Source organism: Anabrus simplex, chromosome 1, assembly GCF_040414725.1.
Source record: "Anabrus simplex isolate iqAnaSimp1 chromosome 1, ASM4041472v1, whole genome shotgun sequence".
In the NCBI taxonomy this organism is placed as follows: domain Eukaryota; kingdom Metazoa; phylum Arthropoda; class Insecta; order Orthoptera; family Tettigoniidae; genus Anabrus; species Anabrus simplex.
In genome coordinates this window covers 472825174-472851924 of record NC_090265.1, presented here as the reverse complement: position 1 = coordinate 472851924, position 26751 = coordinate 472825174, and the positions used below count along the sequence as shown (strand labels likewise).

The following is a 26751-nucleotide window of genomic DNA, read 5'->3' as shown; positions in this document are numbered from 1 at the left end:
TTTCTCAGAAAAGTACACGTATGTTTTTGTTTAGTATAAATCTATATACCGGTATATAAAATAAGAGTTTTGTCTGTACATTGCTCAGAATTTGAAAAGAATGGTATTTCTGTATCAGTCATGTCCTCAGTAACAAGGAAATGCACTTTTTACTTTTCCGTAATTTCTGTCTGTCTGTCTGTCTGTCTGTCTGTCTGTATGTATGTATGTATGTATGTACATGCATCACGAGAAAACGGCTGAAGAAAATTTAATGAAAATCGGTATGTAAAGTCGGGGGATGAGCCACTACAATCTAGGCTATAAGTTATTTTATTCACGTTGAGTTAAATGGTACGATAGTTTAGGAGAAGGCCCAAAATTTAACTCTCAAATATTTACATTATTAGTGGTCCTATCAATAAATACTACATAACTTAAGTTATATATAATTAAATTTCCAATCATTTATGTCTTATACATTTTTACCGTACCGGCTATAACACAGATATTCATGAATTTGTATTTTTCTTGCCAAGTCCATACCAATGCCGAGCCACAAGAAAATGGGTTAACAGAATTTAATGAAAATCGGTTATACAGTCGGGGAATAAGACACTACAGTCTAAGCTATAAACAATTTTACTCACTCTGGAAGAAATTGTAGTTTAGGGGAAGGCGCCTTAAATTTACTTTTTAAATACCTATGTTATTGGTCCTATCGAAAAGTACTACATAAGAAAAGTTATAGAGGACACAATTTCCAATCATTCATATTTTATTCAGTTTTACTGTACCGACTATGATAAGAGTGGTATTTCAGAGTCGGAAGAAAACTATATTGAAGGCCTACAATATCGAAAGCGCATAACATTGATCAACAATAACATTACATTGACCATTGTTTGTGATGTTCTTTGTCTCTTATGCTGCCACTCAATCCAATAGATGGGATTGTTGCTGCGTACCGAATATAACAGCCTGACTGAATACTGGCGGGGAATAGCTGGGGAGTTAGAAAACTTTCTTCTTTAACATGCCATTCCTCTGGTTCATACATTGTCTGATACTGCTGGTACGTAACACACTGGTTCATCATAGTATTCCAGCTATTCGATCCCTGCTCTGACGCGCTGTTTTGAATGAGCCGTGCGCACATGTAAGGCAGAGGCTTAAGTAGTAGTAGTAGTAGCAGTAGTAGTAGCAGTAGTAGTAGTAGTAGTAGTATGACCTGGTCTAGAATTACAATTTAGGCCTATTCCAAATTATAGCATCACAATTCACCAAATAACTCAAAACTCAACCCTGAAAAGTGGCGTTCCTTAAGGAAAGCTTCTTCCTCTTTACTTTTATTACATTCTACATTCATTTTATTCCAAATTAGCAGTGAAGAGGGGGTTTCTGCTCTGGCTTGAAGGGAAAATTTGCCTCCAAGTAAAATATATTTTTCCGCAGCCAGTGTAGTGAATTGAGATTTTCTGACTCATCGGGTACTCCTATTAAACAGATGAGTAAGAGGGCCATAGTTCTTGCCCAGGGACTCTACACTTTTCGCCCCCTTCCCCCTGCCGCCTTCCACCCCCTTGCCTGCCAAAATTAAAGAGTGTTCGTGGCTCACCCCTACTATTACAATGAAAATTCCCTAACCCAGTCTTTACATAAGAAAATACATTTGGTGATTTCTCCATCACATTTCTAGGGTAACGTTAAGAGCTATGCAATGTAATACAATCTTGCTCACAATGTGTACACTGCCTAACCTAGAATTCTGTAGACAATGTAGAATTCCGTAGCGAAGCACGGGTACATCAGCTAGTTAAATCATAAATGTTTCTGGATATAGTAGCATTCAGCATTTAATAAAAACTATTGAAATTAAAAAATTACTGCTGGCCCCTCCCGTTGCTACACAACGACTGCTCCAGCCTCTGCATAGGGCCTGCCTTATATAGGTAAGGGCCGAACGTGTGTATCTTGAAAAGAGTACTGGCACAGCCACAACAGAGATTGTGGTATTGATTATTGTTCTAAGAGTTCTAAGAGGAAGTACAACTAGGCAACCATCCTCTATTAACACTAATCAGAGGGAAAAGGAATGGAAGGGATCTGATACTTCGAGAAATGAAGATATGGGCCAAAGAAAGACAAGAGCTTTGAAGGGCATGAAAATTAAAGACTCCCTAGGCCTCGCAACCTAATACCGTCGGGGTTGGAAAAGAACGAGAATTGACCAATGGAGGTTGGATAAGATAGATGAAAGTGAGAAACCTGGCACAAGTAAGTGGAAACAATGCTAGGACTCAGCTAAGGACCCTGTGATTGCCAACCCATGCTCCCAAGTTAAGAGCCCCTGGGGTCCCTTTTAGTCACCTATTACTAAAGGCAGGGGATACCATGGGTGTTATTCTACCGCTCCCACCCTCAGGGGAAAGCCGCGGCAGAGCAGAAGGAGCAGGCGTGAAGCACTTCAGCTACTAGAGTCTCCACCTTCCACACGTGCTTTATTCAAATTACAAATGCAATCTCAACTTACCCTACCGGGCTACAAGTCAAATGCAATATGTATCAAAAACTGTTGTACACAATAATTGCCATAAACAGAACAATAATCAATATGAAGGAAGCAGACAGAATCACTAAGTAATCAACATATCTGGGAGCAAAGTCTAAACTAGGCTATGTGGAAGAGATGTCATCACTGTCTCTCTTCTGCAAATGAGTCTGGAAACTCTGCACTCTACTGGACCATGTGATTCCACTGAGGGATCGTCCCAGAGTAGTGGTCAGTAGGTGGTACACACTTGGTACACATACAAAACAAAGGCGGCAAAAGCTGTTCATGATAAACACAAGAAGAGTCCAATGCAGAGGACCGAGGGGAACATTCCTGAAGGCACTGTAGGGCGATCCTGTCCCAAGAAGGCCAAGGCTGAGTCTGCCCCCATTGAGATCCAAAGGTTAGATTGCTGCTGTGTTCGCATCAGTGGTTCCCCGACCACTGTGGCCTCTGCTACGGCACCTGCCACCGCGACAGACCAAGGCCACCCTGGTAGGCTGCTGGAACTGGAAGCCAGCAGGAAGATTCATGAGGTCATCGCCAGTGGTGGAGTCGATCTGCAGTGCATATCCCCAACCACGTGTGAGGGCAATGTATAATAGAGACGCTCGCGTGTACATATAACCAACCTCTCTGGCCACCATCCATAAACTCCCAATTGGAGAGTACCCAGAGGGTTGTAACTGCATCATGATGGTCACGTCCAAGAGGTATTTGTTTGCGCTGCCAGGTGCTTAAGAGTCTCAGCCAGGCAGCAGACTTTATCTTCATCAGGTACTTCCAATGGTTTGGGATATGTTGGTGGTACTAGTAGGATCGAGCTCGATAGCTGCAGTCGCTTAAGTGCGGCCAGTATCCAGTAATTGGGAGATGTGGGTTCGAACCCCACTGTCGGCAGTCCTGAAGATGGTTTTCCATGGTTTCCCATTTTCACACCAGGCAAATGCTGGGACTGTACCTCAATTAAGGCCACGGCCGCTTCCTTCCCACTCCTAGCCTTTTCCTATCCCATTGTCGCCATAAGACCTATCTGTGTTGGTGCGACATAAAGCCAATTGTAAAAAAAAAAAAGAAGAAAAAAGAGAGAATTGTACTAGTAGATGCCAGCGATCTCGCTGCTCTTTTTCTTCTAGCTGAGTGTTGTCCTGGTATCTGGCGTCCTGAGGCTGTGAAGGTGCGTCATCTATTCAGATCTACAGCTGATAGAGTAGCTCCCGAATCTGGTGAGATTCATTTTGGAGATCTGCTAAGGTCAGTTCAGCTGCTGGCACCTGGTCAGAGTTGTCTCTAGGCTGAGTCTGCGGCATGCTTGCAAACGTTGGTCGTACTGCTATTCAGGAGGTTACTCCGGATATCCCAGATTGTGTGTGGGTGCCCACTGGAGGATGTGCTGAGTCTTGGTGTCTTTGGGTTACACTCCGTAAATGCAAAGTTATAGTTATTGTGAGGCTCCATCGCCTCGTCCGCTGCTGCACCGACTGACGCTCCCTCCAGGGGGCAAGCCTCCTTATAGCTAATTGAGGCTGCATTTCTCTGGAGGTGGCATCCGCCGGATATGCAGCGGAGGCGATAGGACTTCACGAGATGGTTATCCCCATCTCAGATGCTTTTTTTATTACTTGAACATATATACAGAGCAAACAGCTATTATGATGTAAGACTGGTCCACGGCCAGATGACAAAACATAGTGGGCAGCAGCACTCTAGGTGTAGACAATGATGTCGTCATACTGGTAGACGGCCAGGTCCAGGAGTGCCCAATGGGCTGCTGTGGCTGCTGCAGCAGTCTCCACTGCATTGATCGTTGCTGGATGTTGGACGTCTGGGCCTAGAACTGGTGATGAGCGGATGTCACTGTCGCGATGGAGTTGGGGGTGGCATCGGCGAAGATGTCGAGGGTGCATTTTCCAGAAGTCATATGATGAGGCATAGCTAGAAAGTCTGGTGTGAGAAGACGTCAGGTCCATAAGAATTCGCCTGTTAGAATGTGCTTCGGCACGAACACTGGCCACTCCATGACTCAACTGAGCCAGGGGAAGTAGCCGGAGAGCTGTTGAAGCTAATGGGGTGTGCATCAGGCCAGCACATCTGAGTGACATGATGCAGAGAGAGCTGCTGCGCAGGAATGTCTGTGGTTACTCCAAGATAGGTCAAAATAGGCACCTGGTGCAAGGCCGATTTGGTAGAGTTAAGAGTGATACCCAAGATGGCTGACAAACATAGATCAATGTCCTGCATCAATTGATCTGTTAGATGAGGGGTGTGAATGAGCCAATCATCCAGGTAGGGTATCATGTGGATGTTACTCGCAGGACAGAATTTCTCGCACAGCTACGGCCCAGCATTGCATGATCGATGGGGCCAGGCTATGCCCCACCGGCAGGCAGGTCCAGCGATATTGGCAACGATGCTAGAGAACACCGTATGGATGCCAAGTATCGTGGCATGTGGAAATCTGGAAGAAACCCGACTTAAGGTCAAACTTGCAAGCTAAGTGATGAAGAGGGATCAATGTAAGCACCTGCGCTGGGCCTTCGAGAGAGAATCTAGGGTCGATTATAGGAGTCCAGGCATTGAGGTTATACATGATCCGTGTAGACTCCTTTGGGACAATAAAGAGAGGAAAGGACGATGAGATCTCATCCCGTTCGATGATTCCCATGGCAAGCAGGTCCTGGATTGCCTCATCCATGAGGATGCTGGGTTTGGTGGTCCTGAAGATGGTCGGGTCGTCTGGACGTCAATTCTGCTTGACACCTCCTGCATGATACGAGTGGCATAGTGGCCCTGGACGGTGTCCTCGTATGGCACTGGATGAGGGAGGCTGACTGCAACAGACTGATAGTGAGTTGGACGCGCTGGCAGCTGGTGAGGTAAATGGTCCTGGTGGTGGTTCCAGCAGTGGCCAGGGAAGTCACTATGGAAGGCTGGCGGCGTCCTGGAGCGGGTCGTCATAATCGGAGGCATCACTGGGTTCCGGCTCCAACGCAGGGGTGCATAGCCATGTGTTATTGTCCACTGTATTGTCATCCATGATGTCCCAGGGAGCAAACCTCTGTCAAAGCTCATATTCTGGGTAGATGGATGCATGCAACAGAGGTGCCAGGAAAGGCTGGGTCGAAGGTAATCCAGTAACCTTGAAGGCTATACTGTAAGGTTGGTGCGGGGGCGTCGGCGTCGTAGACAACAGACACTTAGGGAGGCGAAAAAGACCAGTCTATACACCCCCTGAGGGACCCTACGCACTGTGTGATGCGGACGGCTCATGTACATAAGAGAGTATTATTGTGAGGCCCTGTCCGCTGCTGCACCGACACTGCTGTCCTTGAATGACTGTACTACTTCTGATCATGTACTGTATTCTGTGTCTGTTTTCTGTTCAGTGTTTACTTTATATATATATATTACAATTTGCTTTACGTGCTCCACAGACACAAATAAGACTTACAGTGGCGATGGGATAGTAAAGGACTACAAGTAGGAAAGAAGCAACCATGGCCTTGATTAAAGTACAGCCCCAGGTGTGAAAATGGGAAACCACAGAAAACTATCTTTAGGGTTATCAACAGCACAGTTCAAAACCACTATCTCCAGAATTCAAGCTAACAGCTACGTGACTCAGTGTTCACTACTTTTATATTAATGTACTTTGATCCACAGGTTATTTCCTTTGTCGGTCCAGTAATTTGCATAACTCTCCTTTCTTAGTTTACTGTAAATTGCCCCACCATTCTGGTAACCTAATTATCTGTAGTCCAGTTTATAGTCATATATTCTACCTGCCATAGCAAGTGTTGTTAATATCCTGATGGTTTGAATGAAATACCTGGAATCTCTAGTTTTATCAATCATTCATTCTTGCATTTTTTTTTTTTTTTTTTTTTGCTAGTGGCTTTACGTCGCACCAACACAGATAGGTCTTACAGCAACAATGGGATAGAGAAGGCCTTCAGGGCTGCCGACAGTGGGATTTGAACCCACTATCTCCCAGATGCCCGCTTGCAATTTTTTATACTGGTTCATCATCCAAGAGGTTTAACACCCTGTCTAAAATTATTTCACATTTGCAATCATCATCATCACCATCATCATCCTAAACCATCTCCAGTTTCCTGGGTGTGGTATATGAGCCTCCTCCATCTCATCCTGTCCTTGTACCATTCTTCCTCCACCAACTTGTCCCAATCATGACCTCTCAGCAGTACATCGCTCTTAACTAAATCTATCCATTTCCTTCGTGGCCTTCCCACAGGTCGTTTTCCTTCTACCTTTCTGTCAAATTCCTTCCTTGCAGTTCTGTTTACTGGCATCCTCTTCATGTGACCAAACCACTTCAGTCTCGATATCTGAATCTTATTGAGGAGAGAATCATCTATTCCTACTTCTCTAATTTTCTCATTCCTAATCTTGTCTTTCCTGGTTTTCTGGATCATAGTGCGTAGGAATTTCATTTCAGCTGCCTGAAGTTTGGAATTATCTCTACTGGTCAGTGTTGTGGTTTCGAGACTGTATGTAAGAATTGGTGTATAATAGGACTTGTACAATGTCATTTTTGTTTTCATGGGTATTTGCTCATCCCACAGCAGGTGTCTTACCCGGTGGTAAAATTGTGTTGCCTTATTGATTCGATTGTTCACCTCATGTTTTGCTAGGTTGTCATTTGATATAACGCTACCCAAGTATTTGAAAACTGGAACGCTGTCCAGTTGGGCTTCATTTAACATGACTATTGGTTCTGCTCCTTCCCCATAAACTTTCATCACCACTGTCTTGGTCTTGCTGATGTTTAAACCATATTTCTTAAACTCCTCATTCCAGCTTTGTATTCTCTCTCCCAATTCCTCTTCTGAGTCACTCCAGATCGCAACATCATCTGCAAATGTGAAAGCTTTGATATCTCCATGTTCTTTCCTTTTAATAGATTTCATTACTACATCCATTACAATAATAAATAGAAGTGGTGACAATGAGCTGCCCTGCTGCACTCCTCTCCTTGTTTCAAACCAGTCCGACAAACCACATCCTACTTTAATACAGCTTCTGTTCCCACTATACAACATTTTCACTTTGTCTATGAGGCTGTCTCGCACTTGAAGTTCTTTCATGCATTGCCAAATTCTTTCCCTTGGTACACTATCGTATGCTTTCTCAATATCCAAAAATATTAGAAATAAAGGCTTGTTCTTCTCCCAGTATTTTTCCATTAGCATCCTAATTGCAAATATAAGATCTGTAGTTGACCTTCCTGGTCTGAAACCATACTGCTCTTCTTCCAAAACTGGTTCAACAATATCTCTGATTCTGGTCTCTATTATTTTTTCCAATATTTTCAGGACATGAGACAGTAGTGTGATACCACGGTAATTAGTACATTTTCGTCGGCTTCCTTTCTTGAACAGAGGTACAATGATGCCCATCTTCCAGTCCTCAGGAATAGTATTTTCCTCCCATATCTTGTTGAGCAGTCTGTAGAGCCATTGGATTCCTGGAATTCCCGCTGCTTTCAGCATATCTGCACTTAGTTCATCTATGCCCACTGCCTTTCCTTTCTTCATGCTCTTGAGCGCATTTTCAACCTCAAGCCATGTAATTGGTGGTTCAGTTGTGGTTCCTCGACTTGGCGCACCTCTATCCGTTATGTTTTCTGTATCTCCATTCAGCAGCTTTTCGAAATAGATCTTGAGTTCTTGTTTAATTTCTCCCTCTTCTTGTGCCAGAGTTCCATCATCACGTTCTATTGCTTTTATGGTCTCTTGATCCCTTCGCTTGTTTTTCACTACTCTGTATAGCAATTTCATATTTCCTCTACTGTCCTCTTCCAGTTTGTCTGCAAACTCATTCCATTTCTCTTTTTCCTCCCTTACAATGTTCTTTACAGCAAGTTTCTTGTTCCTGTATACTCCTTGAAGTCTTTGTATTTCTTGTTCATTTCATTCTTGTCCCTGTTTTTGTTTTTACTTGTCCAGTGCCTTCTTTATTTGGTTTCTTTCTTTCACCGCTGTTTTCACTCTATCATTCCACCATGGTGTCTCCTTTTTTCTTTTGATAGAACTTGTAACTCCACATAGGTTTTTGGCTTCTCCCACAAAGGTGTCTTTGAAGGCCTTCCATTCTTCATTAACGCTGGTTACTTCACACTTCGGCAAACTCTATTGAATCCTTAGTTTGTATTCTTCCTTTATTTGGACTTCTTGCAACTTCCAAGTTTTAACCCTTGGTTTTTTCATAATAAGTTTCTGCGCTTCATTTGCCTTATGTTTGAAGTCTACTATCAACAATCTGTGGTCACTGTCCATGCTTTCACTAGGGATGACCTTTACATCTGTGATGTACCTGCCACCATCTTTATTTGTGATTACGTAGTCAATCAATGTTCTATACTGGCCATCCCAACTGTACCTTGTTATTCTGTGACTGTCTCTTTTTTTGAAGAATGTATTTTTGATTATAAGATCGTTTCTTCTGCACAGATCTAATAGTTGTTCTCCTTCTGGGTTCCTTTGTCCAAATCCATGTGGACCAATGATGTTCTCGTACCCAAGTCTATCTACCCCAACTTGCGCATTTAGATCTCCAATAATAATAACATTTTCCTCATTAACTGTACCTTCCAGGTCTTGCCGAAATTTCTCTCTGTCTTCCTCACTGCAGCCTGTCTGTGGGGCATACACTTGTATGATGGTGTACTTAGTGTTCTCCAGTTTCATGAACATTTTAATGATTCTATCACTTTTGTAGATAACTTCAGCTGTAGCATCAGTCCTTTCGTTAATTAAGAATCCAACACCATTTTTCGCTACCTTCTCCTGTCCACTCCAGTATAATTTATAACCTCCACGAAGTGTCTTACTTCCAATCCCTTTCCATTTGGTCTCACTTAATCCCAATATTGATATTTTTCTTCTATCCATCATGTCTAGTATAATTTAATACTGGATGCCATGGTAACAATTACAGTAATGGGAAACCCATAACATTTCATCCAATCCAATCCAAATCCAAGTACCTTATCCAAACTTGAAAATGGCAACCTAGTCAGTACCCTCAGCTAGGCCAGGGGCCACTGATCAGGTATCCTGAGCCTACTTGCGGTACAGTGGTCAGTTCCTTTTCACTCCTAGCCAGCAGCACACGAACTACCCATCTAAGTGATGTCCACACCCGATGGTGCTTAACTTCAGAGATCTTGTGGGATCTGGTGTTTCAACATTGCTATGCTACTGGCCTAAAATTTCATATAATTGTACTAAATGCCATTAATGTCACTGTAGCTGTAACTTTCCCAACACTGTAAGGGAAAGACTTTTTTTTTTTTGCTAGTTGTTTGACGTCGCACTGACACAGATAGGTCTTACGGCGACGATGGGACAGGAAAGGGCTAGGAGTGGGAAGGAAGCGGCCGTGGCGTTAATTAAGGTACAGCCCCAGCATTTGCCTGGTGTGAAAATGGGAAGCCACGGAAAACCGTTTTCAGGGCTGCCGACAGTGGGGTTCAGACCTACTATCTCCCGAATACTGGATACTGGCCGCACTTAAGCAACTGCAGCTATCGAGCTCGGTAAGGGAAAGACTGCAATAGGAATAGGTTTCATATGTTATGCAGTCTTCTAAGTGTGAATTTGTTAACAAATGTACAGTGTTAATTTCATCAACAGTACTGAATTGCTCCACTGAGTGGTTAGACTACTATAAATGGAACCAGCAGTTTGAGGCTGCAGGATGTTTATGAAAATATATATATTAGAAGAACTGTAAATTGTTTTCAACGTAGCTCAGTAGTTTTAAGTGACTGTTGATATTGCCATCATAAACTAGTACCCCACTTAGGTTAACCTACTGTGTATACACACCAAATTGTGTTGGCCCATACAACTGTTTGGTGTGTGTTTAGCAATAGCACTTGCATACAGAGCTATTCACAATGAAGCTGTTGCACACAATGAGATGGGAAAGAAAAACTGACTAAACTTGGGTTTCATGCTGAAAAGGTTGAATGACAATTTTGCTCCAAACTTGGTGTTTGCTATGGAGTACGGGTAAGCACAGTAGCTTCCTGCCCAATTGGCCTAGGGCTGATTCACAACTCTGCTGTGAACTGGGACAAGAGTAAAGGAGTATTCAGTTCTTGGTGACACAAGAATAGTACTGTGGTGAAATTGGTTAAATTCTACTTCACCTTCACAGAATGCTGGGATGTCACCTGTTTCTTTTCCTTCCTTTAATGCCAATTACAAAAATACAGACCGATATAAACACCACAGAAATATAAGTTACCAGATTTCACACACACTAAATACATGAGACAGGCAAAATTATCTACACCCCTTTCATGAAGAAATGATGACAATGGCAAGAAAAAATAATGGTGATGGAGTGAAACTTCATTTAAGTGGCAAAGCACTAAGTTAGGGTTTACTGAGGACAATCTAACAGTGAGATGAACCTTACCAGTATGCAGTAGAGATCCATTTTCTCTGAAAAATAAGTACGGTTATCTGAATTGCTGTATATGCCATGCTGTTTGTTTTCATGTTTGTGATTTATACTGATATTTCCCTTGTTTATATTATAAGAGTATATATATATATAATCCTTTATTTAGGAAACTGACCCTCAATGGGTTTGCCAGAAGATACAGTATTGTATACTTTTTTGTTTTTAATATAAATGGTTCCTTAAAAAAAGCACGGACCCATGCACAGCCGCCTCAGCAATCATGGCTAGGTAGCTTTCCTTGAAGGAAAACCTCTTCCACAACTCGGCCATCATCCCCGGTATGGTACCTCTTGCACTCATTGACAATCCATAAACGTTGATGGAGTTTACATTATATTTCTCCATGATGTAATCGGATCCTGGAACGTAGATAGCCTGCTTCTCAGAGTGCACATCGTGCGGCTGATGTTCGCCTGATTCTACACATACCGTTGGGTCCAACATTACAGAATGATCTCTCTGTTTATCGATGGCTAGAATATCTACTTCTTGTGATTCCATTTTCAGCTAAGCAGTTCACTTCTTCATATACTTCCTACCCATTACTGTGAAAGGCTTTTGCAATAAGGCTGTGAATTGTGTGATGGTGAGTATTCCTAAGCAATGAGCCAAATGGACAGTAGCCACATCTAACCACAGCATCTGCTTTTCTAAAATGTTGTCTAAGTGAAAGAGCCATCATCTCTATCACGTTTCCCCTTTTATACACCCTGATCTTTACTGCTCAGAAACATGGACCATACTTAGACCTGATTCTGTCAAACTTGAGGTATGAAAATCTCCTTTGCCAAATTATGTGAATCTCACTTTGGGATCATATATAACAGACTCAACCTTAACAAAGTAGTAGTAGTAGTAGTAGTAGTAGTAGTAGTAGTAGTAGTAGTAGTAGTAGTAGTAGTAGTAGCAGCAGCAGCAGCAGCAGTAGCAGTAGTAGTTGTTGTTGTTGTTGTTATACAAATGCTGCCTCTTAAATTTGAGTGTGGATCATGTTTAAGACTTCCGTTTTTGTGGTCTCATAATACCTTGTTCCGAAGACGTGGCAACAGCGGATTCATGTCACATGACTTGGCAATGGCTGAAATATAGAAATAATATGAATCACCACCTTATCAATACACTATTTTATTTACTACCAAACTGGTAAATAGGGTCAATACCGGTTTCGACCCCTAAAGGGTCATCCTCAGTTGACACATATAAATATCTATAAAAACATCACATATAATAGTTAAAGTTTAAAATTGATGTGTCGTTAGTATACTGGTAAGTACATATGCATGTATTATGGAATTTATAAGTTTGTTCTATTAGAGCTATTATGTAGATTTTCTGTTTCTTTGTAAACAGTATCAAAAGTATTGTATTGGATGTGGTTCATCCATTTGACAAAATGCTAGTGGATTGAATATGTACATTTGCTGAGAGGTACATGCTATTCTATTTTACAATTTTTGTTTTACATAATATGGGGTAAAATTATTACATTTGTACATATATGGTGATATTAGGTACAATGTAGGGTGTTAAAGATGTACTATTTGAATTTTCAGTATCCTGATTACATTTCATGTCGTGGTTGTAAGGTTTACTGATTCACTTGTTTAGTTCAGTTAAATACATAATGACCTTGTTGGTTTGAATTCTTATGATTAAAATATTGGTATGTAATACCTAGTTAACATGAATCCTTAATATTGATATATAAGTTTGTAGCACCTCTTATTCCCGTTTTCAGTCTTAAAATAGAATTGTGTCTTGACACTTTATTTTGTTAGACATATAAAAGTCTTGTTAAAATAAAACTTTGGGGCTAAAACCGGTATGAAATACCTATTTAAAATACATTAGATAATGGTATTGATATGTGGTGCTATGTGCATATTCAAAAAATCTAAATGAAATATAAATATAAATTGGTGACAGTACTGTAGGTTGTTGTGTTGTAGTTAACGGCTGGTCCATTAAAAATATATTTGGATTTCCCAACAGCCAACGTAAGTAATACGATATATACTTGCCACTACATTCTTTCGATACATTATCTCACACACTTATTATTTCTACTTACAGATATATTAATTTACAACACGTCTCCACGATACAACCAACGTACAACCTAATTTAGATATACGACATCCAATATGCACTTCATCTCTTAATGGTGACCTACTCAACCTGTATTCGACACGCGACAAGATGAGAACATTTTCTCAATGATATTCAAGATTTCCAAGTACAACAGCAGTATCCTACAAAATTGCCAGTTATTACTACAATATATTATGCAATTTCACTCGTAACGCGTACAGCATGTGATCGATCTTATTCAAGTAAACATATATATTTTTAATGGACCAGCCGTTAACTACAACACAACAACCTACAGTACTGTCACCAATTTATATTTATATTTCATTTAGATTTTTTGAATATGCACATAGCACCACATATCAATACCATTATCTAATGTATTTTAAATAGGTATTTCATACCGGTTTTAGCCCCAAAGTTTTATTTTAACAAGACTTTTATATGTCTAACAAAATAAAGTGTCAAGACACAATTCTATTTTAAGACTGAAAACAGGAATAAGAGGTGCTACAAACTTATATATCAATATTAAGGATTCATGTTAACTAGGTATTACATACCAATATTTTAATCATAAGAATTCAAACCAACAAGGTCATTATGTATTTAACTGAACTAAACAAGTGAATCAGTAAACCTTACAACCACGACATGAAATGTAATCAGGATACTGAAAATTCAAATAGTACATCTTTAACACCCTACATTGTACCTAATATCACCATATATGTACAAATGTAATAATTTTACCCCATATTATGTAAAACAAAAATTGTAAAATAGAATAGCATGTACCTCTCAGCAAATGTACATATTCAATCCACTAGCATTTTGTCAAATGGATGAACCACATCCAATACAATACTTTTGATACTGTTTACAAAGAAACAGAAAATCTACATAATAGCTCTAATAGAACAAACTTATAAATTCCATAATACATGCATATGTACTTACCAGTATACTAACGACACATCAATTTTAAACTTTAACTATTATATGTGATGTTTTTATAGATATTTATATGTGTCAACTGAGGATGACCCCTTAGGGGTCGAAACCGGTATTGACCCTATTTACCAGTTTGGTAGTAAATAAAATAGTGTATTGATAAGGTGGTGATTCATATTATTTCTATATAGTGATACCAATCAATACGGACATGAAGCTTATAAATAATAATGGCTGAAATCTCGCTTTGTTGCTCACTTCTGCATTACCGGAACCACATGATGTGGCTGTTGATTAATACTTTATGTTCTGAGTGAAGAAGCATCAGTGGTAACAAGTGATTAATCCAAAGAAGTGTTTGCAGTTGTTTTACTGTGAGTAAAAAACTTAAAGTTGTAACGGAAGCTGAAACTATCAGAAATCGTGCCACTGGCACAAAATATGGCATTGATGAATCATGTATTCACAATTGGAGGATGAAGAAGAAGGAAATGTTATTAAAAAGTAATGGTGACTGTAGAGCTTTCCGAGGACGGATTGGACAGTTCCCTGAAATTGAAGACCGGCTTTATAAGTACGTGACTGAAAGATGTGAACTAGGCTATGGTGTATTGATTGAAATGTGTCAACTAAAATCATTAGAGATCACAAAGGAACTTAAAAAATAGATTTTTGCAGCAAGCCGTGGGTGGATAAGGAACTTTCATCAAAGAAAAGGATTATGTACGTGAAGACATACAGTACATCTAATTCACGTCTCCCTATTGCCGACAAAGAAAACCTGATGGCCTTTCATCGCAACGTTATTTGTTTGGGGAAGCAAAATTCCTATTTGCTTTCTCAAATTGGGAATGCTGATCAGAAGTTGTTCATTTTGAAATGCCATTATATAATATGGTTCACATTAAGGGCTCCAAAAGCATTATTTAGAACAGGTGATAACGAAAAGCAACGCTGCACGGTAATGTTATGCATGTTAGCTGATGGAACCAAACTTCCTCCATCTGTGGTTCTGAAAAGAGAAAACCTTACGAAAGAAAATTTGCCAATAGTTATAAATTTCATTGTGTTCCGTATTGAACTGCATCACTGTAGTTGCTAGTAATGTGTTTTATAATGTGTTTTGGGTTGCTTTATGTAAGTATATGAATTGTTCAATTTGCATCTAGGGCTGATGATAGCATATAACAGATGCTGAAACTAGTACCCTTATGAAATGTGACTGACTCGCAATAAAATATTATTGTATTGAATAGGTGGACCTTTGAAAACCTTAATTTACTGTACGAAATTTGCCGTCTGAAACTTTTGTTCGAACCTACGAATCCGGCTGGATAGACAGTGAGGTAAGTGAGGACTGGGTGAAGTGTGTTTGGCAACATCGCCCGGGAGCTTTATTGCAGAAGAAGAGCCTGCTCATGCTCGACAATTATCGCAGGCTTACTGTAGACATTGTAAAGGAATTGATAAGTAAAGGAAAAACTGATCTGACAATAATTCCAGGAGGGCTGACCTCTATGCAACAGCCATTGGATGTTTGTGTGAACCAGCTCTACACCGAGCAGATGGCGTTTGCTGGCGATCATGCATTGACACCAACTGGATGAGTGAAACGACCCAAAGTGGAACTTCTATGCAAATGGATAAAGACTGCATGAGATCACATCTCCAACACCTTCGTGAGGAAAAGCTTCTTTTTTTTTTGGCTAGATGCTTTACATCTCACCGACACAGATAGGTCTTATGGCGATGATGGGACAGGAATGGGAAGGAAGCGGCCGTGGCCTTAATTAAGGTACAGCCCCAGCCTTTGCCTAGTGTGAAAATGGGAAACCACAGAAAACCATCTTCAGGGCTGCCGAAAGTGGGGTTTGAACCCACTATCTCCTGGATGCGAGCTCACAGCGCATGCACAGAAAAGTTTTAAGAAATGTGGAATTTCAAATTCTGTGGACGGAAGTGGGGATGATTATGTATGGGAAGGTGACAGTGATCAAAGTTCTGATGATGTTGAATTGTGACTGATTTGTACACTGAACCACTTTTGAGCTGGTTTTGTAATGATGTACTGAAGTCTTAATAGTATCTCACTATTTTATAAATATATTGAGAATTATAATTTTTCTACCAAGCACCAAAAGATTAAATGGTGGAATTTTGAATGATCCCAAGGTTGGTTAAATTAAGGTTGTGCCTGAGTCAAATATGAGCCCTACCGTATCATTATATAAACAACTAACAACTGAATCTACAACTTGTTGGGTTTCAAATACTGCCTTATCATGAGAAGGATGTTTATAAATCAAAGTACCATAGTAGATGAATACTTTAAACAGTTTTGAATACTTTGTTTCCCAATTCCCACTAATCTTCGTGACCTTTGTAAGCCGAGTGAGTTTGTCCATGCTCATAAACTCAGAAATCAAGCAAACACTCACGCTTCTTTTCTGTTCCTTGAACTCCTTCAAATCAAATATGGGAACAAAAGAAGGTCGGCCATGGGCACAATAAAATGGCAGCTGACACTTGCTCAGGTTCATCAAGAGAGCCCAGCATTCCTCATTTGTCAATGGATCTCCAAATTTTACAGCTCCTAAAATAAAAAGTAGAATTAAATTAGTTTAAAAAGTTATTTGAGACCATTATCACACAAAGCAATTCACATTTAATTGTACTTTCATGTCATTCCCTATCAAAAATGGAGCTTCAATGATTGACATATTGGTATCCTTGAAGCAAATGTATAATTTTACTTGACTGTTAATACCGTGACCATAGCCATGGGATCTCTAGTTTTCTGTGGAGTATGAACCAGAGACTCGTGTATTTTAATTTTAAAATCCTACATACGTTAGCCAGGGTTTGAACCACAGCCACTTGAGTGACAAGATAGTGATGAAGCCACTCAGCTATCAGGTCCTCTTTTTACAAGCAAACCCATGCTGTGTATGCTAGTATGATAATTTATAACATTTATAACCTTATTCATGACAGCACATTGCTTTACCTCTGCATGCTTCATAATTGATGACTTCCCGTAGTACATTGGGTACCTGAGGTTCACTTCCTCTGGTCTTAATTAAGAACTCCACATACTCTTGGACAAGCAACTCTAAAAAGTTCTTCAGTATTGCACCTTTTGAACGCTGAAAAGAGACAATAGTCATCTGTTAACTGCACTCAATTAATTAATTAATCTAAAAATAAAATTTTCACATAATTGTACAATAGAAAATTAACTATAAGCCAGACAAGCATTCAAATAAGGGTTGAATTAGAGGTACATGTCCAAATAACATGTGAAAAAGTTGTTTGCCTAGCTCAATAACACCTCAGCTTCATCAACTATCTTCATGAGCACTAAGGCCATGGTCTGCTAAACACTAATCGAAGAACATGGATGTTAAGTAGATAATATATTGTAATGGTTATAGCGTCCGCCATGCTAACTTGCTATCGGCCCCACCCTCCTTACGCTCGTCCGCGCCAATCACGAGCAGCACTTAAGTGCTGGGCAGGCCCTTCTCTCTTCTGTCCATGGGACGACGGAAATTACTCGATGATTAATCTGGAGTCTTCCATCTCGCGAAGTTCCTGGATACATCTAGCATCCGGACTGTTCCAGAAGGGTCGGCGCAGCTATATAAGGGAGGAGTGACTTGCCTGGAATCAGTGAGAGTTAGACAGAGAGTTAGTGAGTGAGTGAGTGAGTGAGTGAGTGAGTGAGAGCGAGATTGAGTTCGCTGGTGTGAGTTAGAGAAGAGCGCAGTCAGTGATAGCCTGGGCTGAGGTGTCAGCCTGATGGAGTATCTGCCTGTTGGAGCCGAGGACTCGTTCCTGTTTTGTTGACGTCGTGCGTGTGTATCACTTGGGGCCGCCTGCTGGAGAAGAACCTTGGGTGTTCTGGAATAGCGCGAAGGGAACACTGGGTGCCAACGTGTGAAGACTGTGGAATTCAACGGATTGAGGGAACAGCGGATACTATCCCAACCTGTGAGACTGACGTGTAGGCTGTGGACCGTGACAGCGCTAACGAGTGTGACTGAGTGAGTTTACTGTAAATAATCCATAACTCTGTGTGTGTGTGTCATTGTAGATGACCGATGGGACATGAGAAACTAAGAGAGAGAGCGAACCGTGTAAGTGTGTAACCAAGTGCTTGTGTAGGTTGTGGCTCAGGTATCATCTGTGTGTGTGTAAATCTGTAATTGTAGTGCTTAGTTAATAAATCTTAGAAATAGGTTGCTACCAGGTTCTGTACGCATTTATTTACTTATTTACCCCGCCAACACGTTACAATATCCTCTGATCTAGATATACCCTAATTCTTATCTACAGGAATAACAAAGCTGGAAATTATGAAGGGACTTGGAAATGAGAACAACTTATCTCTTAACTAAAATAAAAAAAAAAGTTTCCTAAAATATGTAAGTCACTGAGTGGCTGAAATGAAGGAACACATTATCACATAGTAGTATGAGCTATGTATGTTCTAAAACAATGGGTGCTGAGTCAGCATTTTCCCACAAGGTCAATGAACCCTAGTTGAGTGGTAAGGCTACATAGATTCTGGAAAGAGGTCATTGAAACTTTGTTGAGTAGTAAGGCTATCTAGGTTCCAGACCACTGAACCCTGGAATAGCATCATAACCTTGCATACAAGAGCAAACCTAACCTCGCAGACTCCACTGGAGAGGCCTTATTGGTCAAGGAATGATCTGGGGCCCTTTGAACCCCCCTAGGTGAGGTCATGATGTCATATGCATACATACGAGGGCAATGCTAACCTTACTGGCCAACCTGGAGTGTTTTTGACCGCTAGGTGAGGTTATGACATCATACCCTTACATACGAGGGCAATGCTAACCTCACGGACCACTTTAGAAGAACCAAATCGGACGGGCCCCTTTGGAGAAGCCGAGTCGGAAAGGTCACGGACCCCTTTGCAGGAGCCGAATCAATTGGGCGCCCGTGCAGGAGCCACAAATCTGTTAGGTGACCTGAAGATGAGGTTAAGATGTCATTATGATGTGTTAACCTAACCTTGTGCACGACATAACCTCACACACAGGCTCCCCTTGGAGGAGTCCAATCGGTTAGATGCCTGGTAGTTGAGGTTATGACATGTTAACCTAACCTTGGTATGAGGGACACCAACCTAACCTCAGACTGGTTCCCCTTGGAGGAGTCGAACCAGTGAGGTGACTTGTAGGTGTGGTTAACACGTGTTAACCTAACCTTGGCCACGGACTGTAACCTTACCCCATATGCTCTTTGTCATCTCCCCCTTGGAGTAGTGACAGAGCTGTGACATAATAAGCAGGGCAATTTAAAAATGCATGCTTATCTTTACATAACTGAACATGCATGCCTTCTCCTGACAGAGCTATGATGTATGATGTCACAACATGACAAATGACTATCATACCTCACTACAGACATATCAGTACGCTCTTGCAGTGACTTCATGAGTTTCTGTAATTAAAAGACTATCAGATCCCACTAGAGACATAACAGTCCACTCTCGCTGCGACTTCATGAGTTACTGTAAACAAATGATTGTTAGGTCCTGCTAGAGACATGAACAGGGGGTAATAGCTAGTTTGCATATACATCAGCTTAAGGTACACTCTGATGGCGAGTTTGCAAGTTACTGTAAAACGGATTACTCATGCACTCACAGGCTCTTTACCCGTCTCCCCCCTTGGTGTAGTGACGGAGCTGTGACGTAATAAGCGTAGGTGATTTAAAAATGCATGCTTATCTTTACATAACCGAACACGCAGGCCTTCTCCTGATAGAGCTGTGATGTCACAGCGTGGGTGATTTGAAATGCAGACTGCTAGCTAAGGGTGCATGACGTTATAACCTAATGTGTGTCCATTTGCTGTACCGTTTCTCTACGGTGTCGGGTTTGTGGTGAGATGAATTTTTTAAGATGGATTTTTTTATAACCAGATGCCCTTCCTGACATAAACCTCATCAGGGAAGATAATAAGATGAAATGAATGACATAATATATGATAGTAGGAAGGGACAGTAGTGGCACATAGTCTTCTCCTGTCGAATAGCATTGAGAGATCTGCTCAAGGCTTTACGTCTCCATCTGACGAACAAATAACCATCAACAGTGTTATATTCCATCACTCCATATGAGCACTGTAGAGAAGATTGGATTTTAATCAAGACTTTTTGGGCACACAATCTAGTAATTAGAAGTTTAATACCATCACCTACCTTACCCTGCCAGGCTTAATGGCTCAGACGGTTGAGACGCTGGCCTTGCGTCGCAAACTTTCCAGGTTCAACCAAATTTACATAATGCTGACTGAATATTTCAGCCTTCTGTATATTCTCACAACTAGAAGTTCTTCAGCCTACATTTTCATAAAAATAAAATGGTGACGACTACGACTAGGGCGACTAGGTGTGAGAAGGGAAAGGAAACGCAGTAAGCAGAACATTTTAAATTTAATGAAATATTTATAATGTAATTATTTTAAAAAGTAAACAAACTTCTACCAGTTATAATACTGTCTTGGTTATGCTGCCGACAAGGTTGCTGTACTCCTTAACATCTTACAGTGAAGAGGTTGCATGCTTCCAAAATTGTAATGCCCCCTGAAACATACAAATTAAACAAAACATTTATTGTTTATGAAATTAAGTTTTCAAAATATATTATACTATGCATGTTGTGCTTTGCAAAGAAGTTGATGCAGTTCTTACCTTAGTGTCATCCATGTGTTTAGCTCCTTTCTAAATAATTATCAGGTACCGTAGAGAAGAGAAAACGTTCATCCATATACTGTCCACAGTTTACAATCTTTGGATTAGGTCCATCGCAATTGCATTCAATGTAATTTTCCCTTAGATGCTTATAATGTCATTGACAGTGCCTGTATGAAGCTACATCAATTTACATCTTACTGTGGAGAGGTAGCATGTCCCGAAAAGCATCTACGAAAGGAGCAGCATACGTAAATAAAAATCCTGGTGGTAAACACTGAATCAGATGTTTTGGCATCTGATATAAGGCTCTATGTTTATAGAACATCTTAATAGCCTCACTTACTTGAGTGAGGTAAATAAGATGTAGCGTAATAGTTTCGCTGGTAAGCGAACAAGATGCACATTCACAGTCTTGTTTGTTATCAAGATGATTGTCTGTAACCGCATAGTCTTTTTATTCTTTCCATTCTATAGTGTATGGTGTAGAAGTACACACTAATGATCACGATGAAGGGCTATCCTTATTTATACTCTTGTAACAATATTCGTTAGTGGATGGTAAGTTTAACATACGAAACTTCATCTTAATTTACCCGTATTGAACTGAGATTACAAATACTTTTAAGTCCTACAGGTTCCACCTTTTTCAATACAAAAACAATGTTGTCAGATGTTTTACAACATATCTTTAATTGCAGTACTAGTTTCGGTGATAATTACGGTGCCATCATCTGCTGCGTGACAGTAAAGAGAAACTTGGCAATACACATAAAATATACAATAACATATTCATACAAATAACTCCTTAATATCTTGTGTTAAAATGTGTTAAGTTAAAAATTACCCCAGGTTACTACAAGTAAACACATTATTTTATATTATGAGGTTGATGTCAGGAAGGACATCCGGTTATCAAAAATCAATCTTGACAGGTCAAACCCTTGTCCCGTTTCTCTACCGTGTCATGTGTGAGGTGAGGTGAACCTGCAAAGTTTGCCATTCTGAGCCATTCAGCCTGGCAGGGTAAGGTAGGTGGTGATATACAATTTCTAATTACTAGATTGTGTACCCAAAAAAGACTTGATTAAATTCCAATCCTCTCCACAGTGCTCATATGGAGTGAGTGCATATAATGCTGTTGATGGTTATTTGTCAGTCAGATGAGGAGACATAAAAGCCTTGAGCAGACCTCTCGATGCTATTCGACAGGAGAAGGCTATGTGCCACTACTGTCCCTTCCTACTATCATATATCATGTGATTCATTTCATCTTATTATCTTCCCTGATGAGGATGACATCAGGAAGGGCACCCGGTTATAAAAAGAACCATCTTAAAAGATAGATCTCACCACAAACCTGACACCTTAGAGAAATGGTACAACGAATGTACACACATTAGGTTATAATGTCATGCACCCTTAGTCAGCAGTCTGCATTTCAAATCACCCATGTCATGACATCACAGCTCTATCAGGATAAGGCCTGCGTGTTTGGTTATGTAAACATAAGCATGCATTTTTAAATCGCCCACGCTTATTACATCACAGCTCCGTCGCTACACCAACGGGGAGACGGGCAAAGAGCCTGTGAGTGCATGAGTAATCCGTTTTACAGTAACTTGCAAACTTGCCGTCAGAGTATACTTCAAGCTGATGTATAAATGCACTAGCTATTCCCCCCTGTTTATATCTCTAGCAGGATCTAATAGTCATTTGTTTACAGTAACTCATGAAGTTGCGGTGAGAGTGCACTGTTATGTCTCTAGTGGAATCTGATAGTTCTTTGATTACAGTAACTCATGAAGTTGCCGCGAGAGCACACTGATATGTCTGTAGCAGGATCTGATAGTCATCTGTCACACTGTAACATCATAGCTCTGTCAGGAGAAGGAGTACACATTGGGTTATGTAAAGATAAGCATACATTTTTAAATTGCCCGTGCTTATTACGTCACAGCTCCATCACTACTCCAAGGAGGAGATGACAAAGAGCGTGTGAGGTTAGGTTACTGTCCGTGGCCAAGGTTAGGTTAACACACGTGTTAACCACATCTACAAGTCACTTTACGGGTTCGGCTCCTCCAAGGGGAATCCGTCTGAGGTTAGGTTGATGTTCCTCGTAGCCAGGTTAGGTTAACACGTCATAACCTCAACTACCAGTCACCTAACCAATTGAACTCCTCCAAGGGGAGCCTGTGTGTGAGGTTATGTTAGCATTTGTGCACAAGGTTAGGTTAACACATCATAATGACATCTTAACCTCATCTTCATCTCATTTTCATCAGTTCTCCGCCCTTGATTAAATAATTTGTAAAATAATGTTTGCTGTGGTACAAATTATTTAATCAAGGGCAGAGAACTGATGAAAAAAGAACTAAACAAGAGAAACTGAAGAGTAAAAGCTCCTTTTTTTTAAAAGTTGCTTTACTTCGTACCAATACAGATAGGTCTTATGGCGACAATAGGATAAGAAAGGGCTAGGAGCCGGAAGGAAGCGGCCATGGCCTTAGTTTGCCTGATGCAAAAATGGGAAACCATGGAAGACCATCATCAGAGCTGCCGATTGAGGTTTGAACCTACTCTCTCCTGAATGTAAGCTCACAACTGCACGACACTAACTGCATGGCCAAGTTGCTCGGTAGAGTAGAAACTAACTACTCATTTAAAAAAAGAAAACAGAAACATAATTTACCTACCTCCCTCATTTCTCTATTATGCAGACAAGTTGGTACTTTTATTATTCTCACTCTGAATTCATTTAAAAATTCAAACCGCAATCCAAGTCGTTCAAATTTTTCTTTAAAATTAGACATGATACGGTGCTCTTTACCACTCAGATCCAAGATAATAGGTTGTTCCATTTCTGAAGATCTAAATTGTGAATCGGTTCCCTCTTCTAAATAATCTGCAAATGAAAAGTAAAATTAATTAGTTTGCAAAGGAACAGTTAAGACCGCACATGAAATGTGAAAAAGTCATTTCTGGAAATATAATACATATTAGTAGTTAAGACCAAAATGAAATTTAAAAATTGGTGTGAGACGAGAACTACTCTCACACAACCGAAAGCAGCAATAGATATTAAAAATGTAAAATTTACAGACGTAACTGAAATGGAAACTTAAGCATACTTCCATTTGCAGATAACTTTGTGATACAGAAATTTACAATGGTATACCTTTAGGTACAAGTCTCCCGATGATGATGATGATGATGATGATGATGATGATGATGATGATGGTATGGCCTCAGCTCATATACAGGCATTCTGATTTGATGCTACTTAGGCTACCTGCATTTCAGTTTTGAATTTCCACTTTATCAGAATGATGGTAGAGAAACTGGAAATCTGCCAGATGACCAATGGCTGAGTCTTACATAATTTTGTTGTGTAAACATCATATGTGTGACCAGAGACTACTTAAATGTTGAATAGACCTTTTTCTGCCCTTAAAAAATCTGACTACCTCATCTGGGTTTGGTCCATCTCTGCAGCATAATGGATAGCACTAGTAGCCGTCGAAATGTAAAAATGACAGGAGGGCTGGTATGTGGTGAAAATGGTACATGCAGCTCACCTCAATTGTGCCTGAAAAGAGCACAATTGAGGTGAGCCTTGGGACGAGGACATGAGTTTTTTCTTCATTTTTTTTTACCTGGGTTTGAATTGGCAACCCTGGGATCTGAAGGTCAAACTTAACCACTGATCCATTGAGGAAGCTAATCTCCTGACTGAAATGATCATTGTTTGACATTTAAAAGTGACAGAATTACTCATCAAAGTAAAGTCATTATGGAAAAGTAATTTATTTTTATTTGTTGTCTCAGGAAAGTTCCAGGTGGTAAGAATTCTACAAAACACAAAAATCTAGGACAGAAAAGTTATTTTTGTACATCCATACAATACATAAATTGTACATAACACAATATATATATATATATAAATTTTATCACAACAAACATTATTTTAATTTAGAGCATGCAGTTTCAGTGATATAATGATAATGCAGATGGTTTTACATACATACATACATACATACATCATTATTGACTGTTATGCTTTTCAGCATTCAATCTGCAAGCCTCTATGAATTTACCAAATGTCTCCAAAATCCTCTGTTTGTAACGAGTTCTGTGGCCTCATTTTGTTTCATACCTCTTATCTTTGAATCATTATAAACTGAGTCTAATCACCATCTTGGTCTCCCTCTACTTCTCTTACCCTCCATGACCAAGTCCATTATTCTCCTAGGTAACCTATCCTTCTCCATTCACCTCACATGACCCCACCACCATAGCCGGTTTATGCGTAAAGCTTCATCCATCAAGTTCATTCCTAACTTAGCCTATAGTTCCCCATTCCAAGTACCCTCCTGCCATTGTTCCCACCTGTTTGTACCAGCGATCATTCTCGCTACTTTCATGTCTGTTACTCCTGAGTCCACACAGCTTTCACTTTCATACAGCAAAGTTGGTTTGAAAACAGACTGGTGTAAAGATGGTTTCATCCAGGAGTTAACTTCATTCTTACAGAATACTGTTAATCACAACTGTGAGATCATTGTATTAGCTTTCCTGCACCTTGATTCAATCTCACTTACCATACTACCATCAAGGCAGAATACACATCCTAAGTACTTAAAATGATCTACATGTCCTGGTAAAATGTAAAATAAATGTCTTTCCATTATTTAATAGTGTAAAGTCATTTAAAGGGTATTGAATAGGTGGAACATACAATATTATTCTCTCTTAGGAGTGTGAAGTACACGCTGTAATTCGTTTTCTAAATGCAAAAGTCATGAAAGACATAGAAATTGATCAGCAGATTAGTGAAGTGTATGGAGAACACACTATGAGCAAAGGTATGGTAAGAAAATGAGTCAGAGAATTACAAGAAGGCCATACTAATGTTCATGATGAGAAGCGTAATGGGTGACTGGCTGTCATTACTTAAGACTTTGTGCAGAAAGGTAATGCAAAGGTTTGAGAAAACAGACGCTTGACGATTTTGTCATTAAGTTATGAGTTGCCTGAAATTTCAACGAGTGTTCTTTATGAAACCGTGGCAGGACGCTTTGATGGAATCAAAACAGCAATCCATGGAATGGAGACGCTCAGCATCAAAAAGTAATGTATAAGCAAACAATTTCAGCCCGCAAACTCATGTGCACTGTGTTCTGGGATTGGCAAAGTGTTTTACTTGTGGATTTTTGGCATCAGGGTGACACAATAAAAGCTGAGACTTATTGTTAGTGATGGGCAGTCCGAGACGAAGTCTCGAGATTAGCGCAGGCAATATTTCTCGCAAAACATTTTGAGAGATCTCGAGAGCATGTGTGGCAAGCAGTGTATCATAGGCCTACAGGTACACAGAGCTGAATATTGTTTGTGCCGAGTATGCAAATAGCCAACCACAGGCCTTCTCCATTCCGTAAATACGAGTCAACAAGGGACTAAGGCGTTCATTTCTACCAAGGTCTATTTTGCTTTTTTTTTTTTTTGCTTTACGTCGCACCGACACAGATAGGTGACGATGGGACAGGAAAGGCCTGGAAATGGGAAGGAAGCGGCCGTGGCCTTAATTAAGGTACAGCCCCAGCATTTGCCTGGTGTGAAAATGGGAAACCACAGAAAACCATCTTCAGGGCTGCCAACAGTGGGGTTCGAACCCACTATCTCCCGAATACTGGATACTGGCCGTAATTAAGCGACTGCAGCTATCGAGCTCGGTGGTCTATTTTGACTCAGTATAATTTAATTATAAAGGATACGCATTCTGGCATTGTATGCAGCGGTAAGTACATGAATGAGTAGGCTAAGTACAGAAACTGACGGCTACTGTATGTACATCTACCTGGATATTAGAGGCGTGAATTATTCGAACTCGAGACGGGGCAAGATGCACCTTGCTGAATATGCAGCCACCATTATGCACGAGT

The 26751-nt window shown here is 40.3% G+C and overlaps 1 protein-coding gene across 1 annotated transcript in view; it reads right to left on the bottom strand.

Annotated features, from left to right (window-relative positions):
- Nucleotides 1-26751, bottom strand: part of LOC136873939 (DNA mismatch repair protein Mlh3) — a 151061-nt gene that overhangs the window by 23885 nt on the left and 100425 nt on the right. The window contains exons 7-9 of the mRNA XM_067147348.2: nucleotides 23506-23714; nucleotides 17085-17223; nucleotides 16516-16670 (exon numbers count right to left, since the gene is read on the bottom strand). Of these exons, the coding sequence (XP_067003449.2) occupies nucleotides 16516-16670; nucleotides 17085-17223; nucleotides 23506-23714 (503 nt within the window). The remainder of the gene's footprint in view (nucleotides 1-16515; nucleotides 16671-17084; nucleotides 17224-23505; nucleotides 23715-26751) is intronic.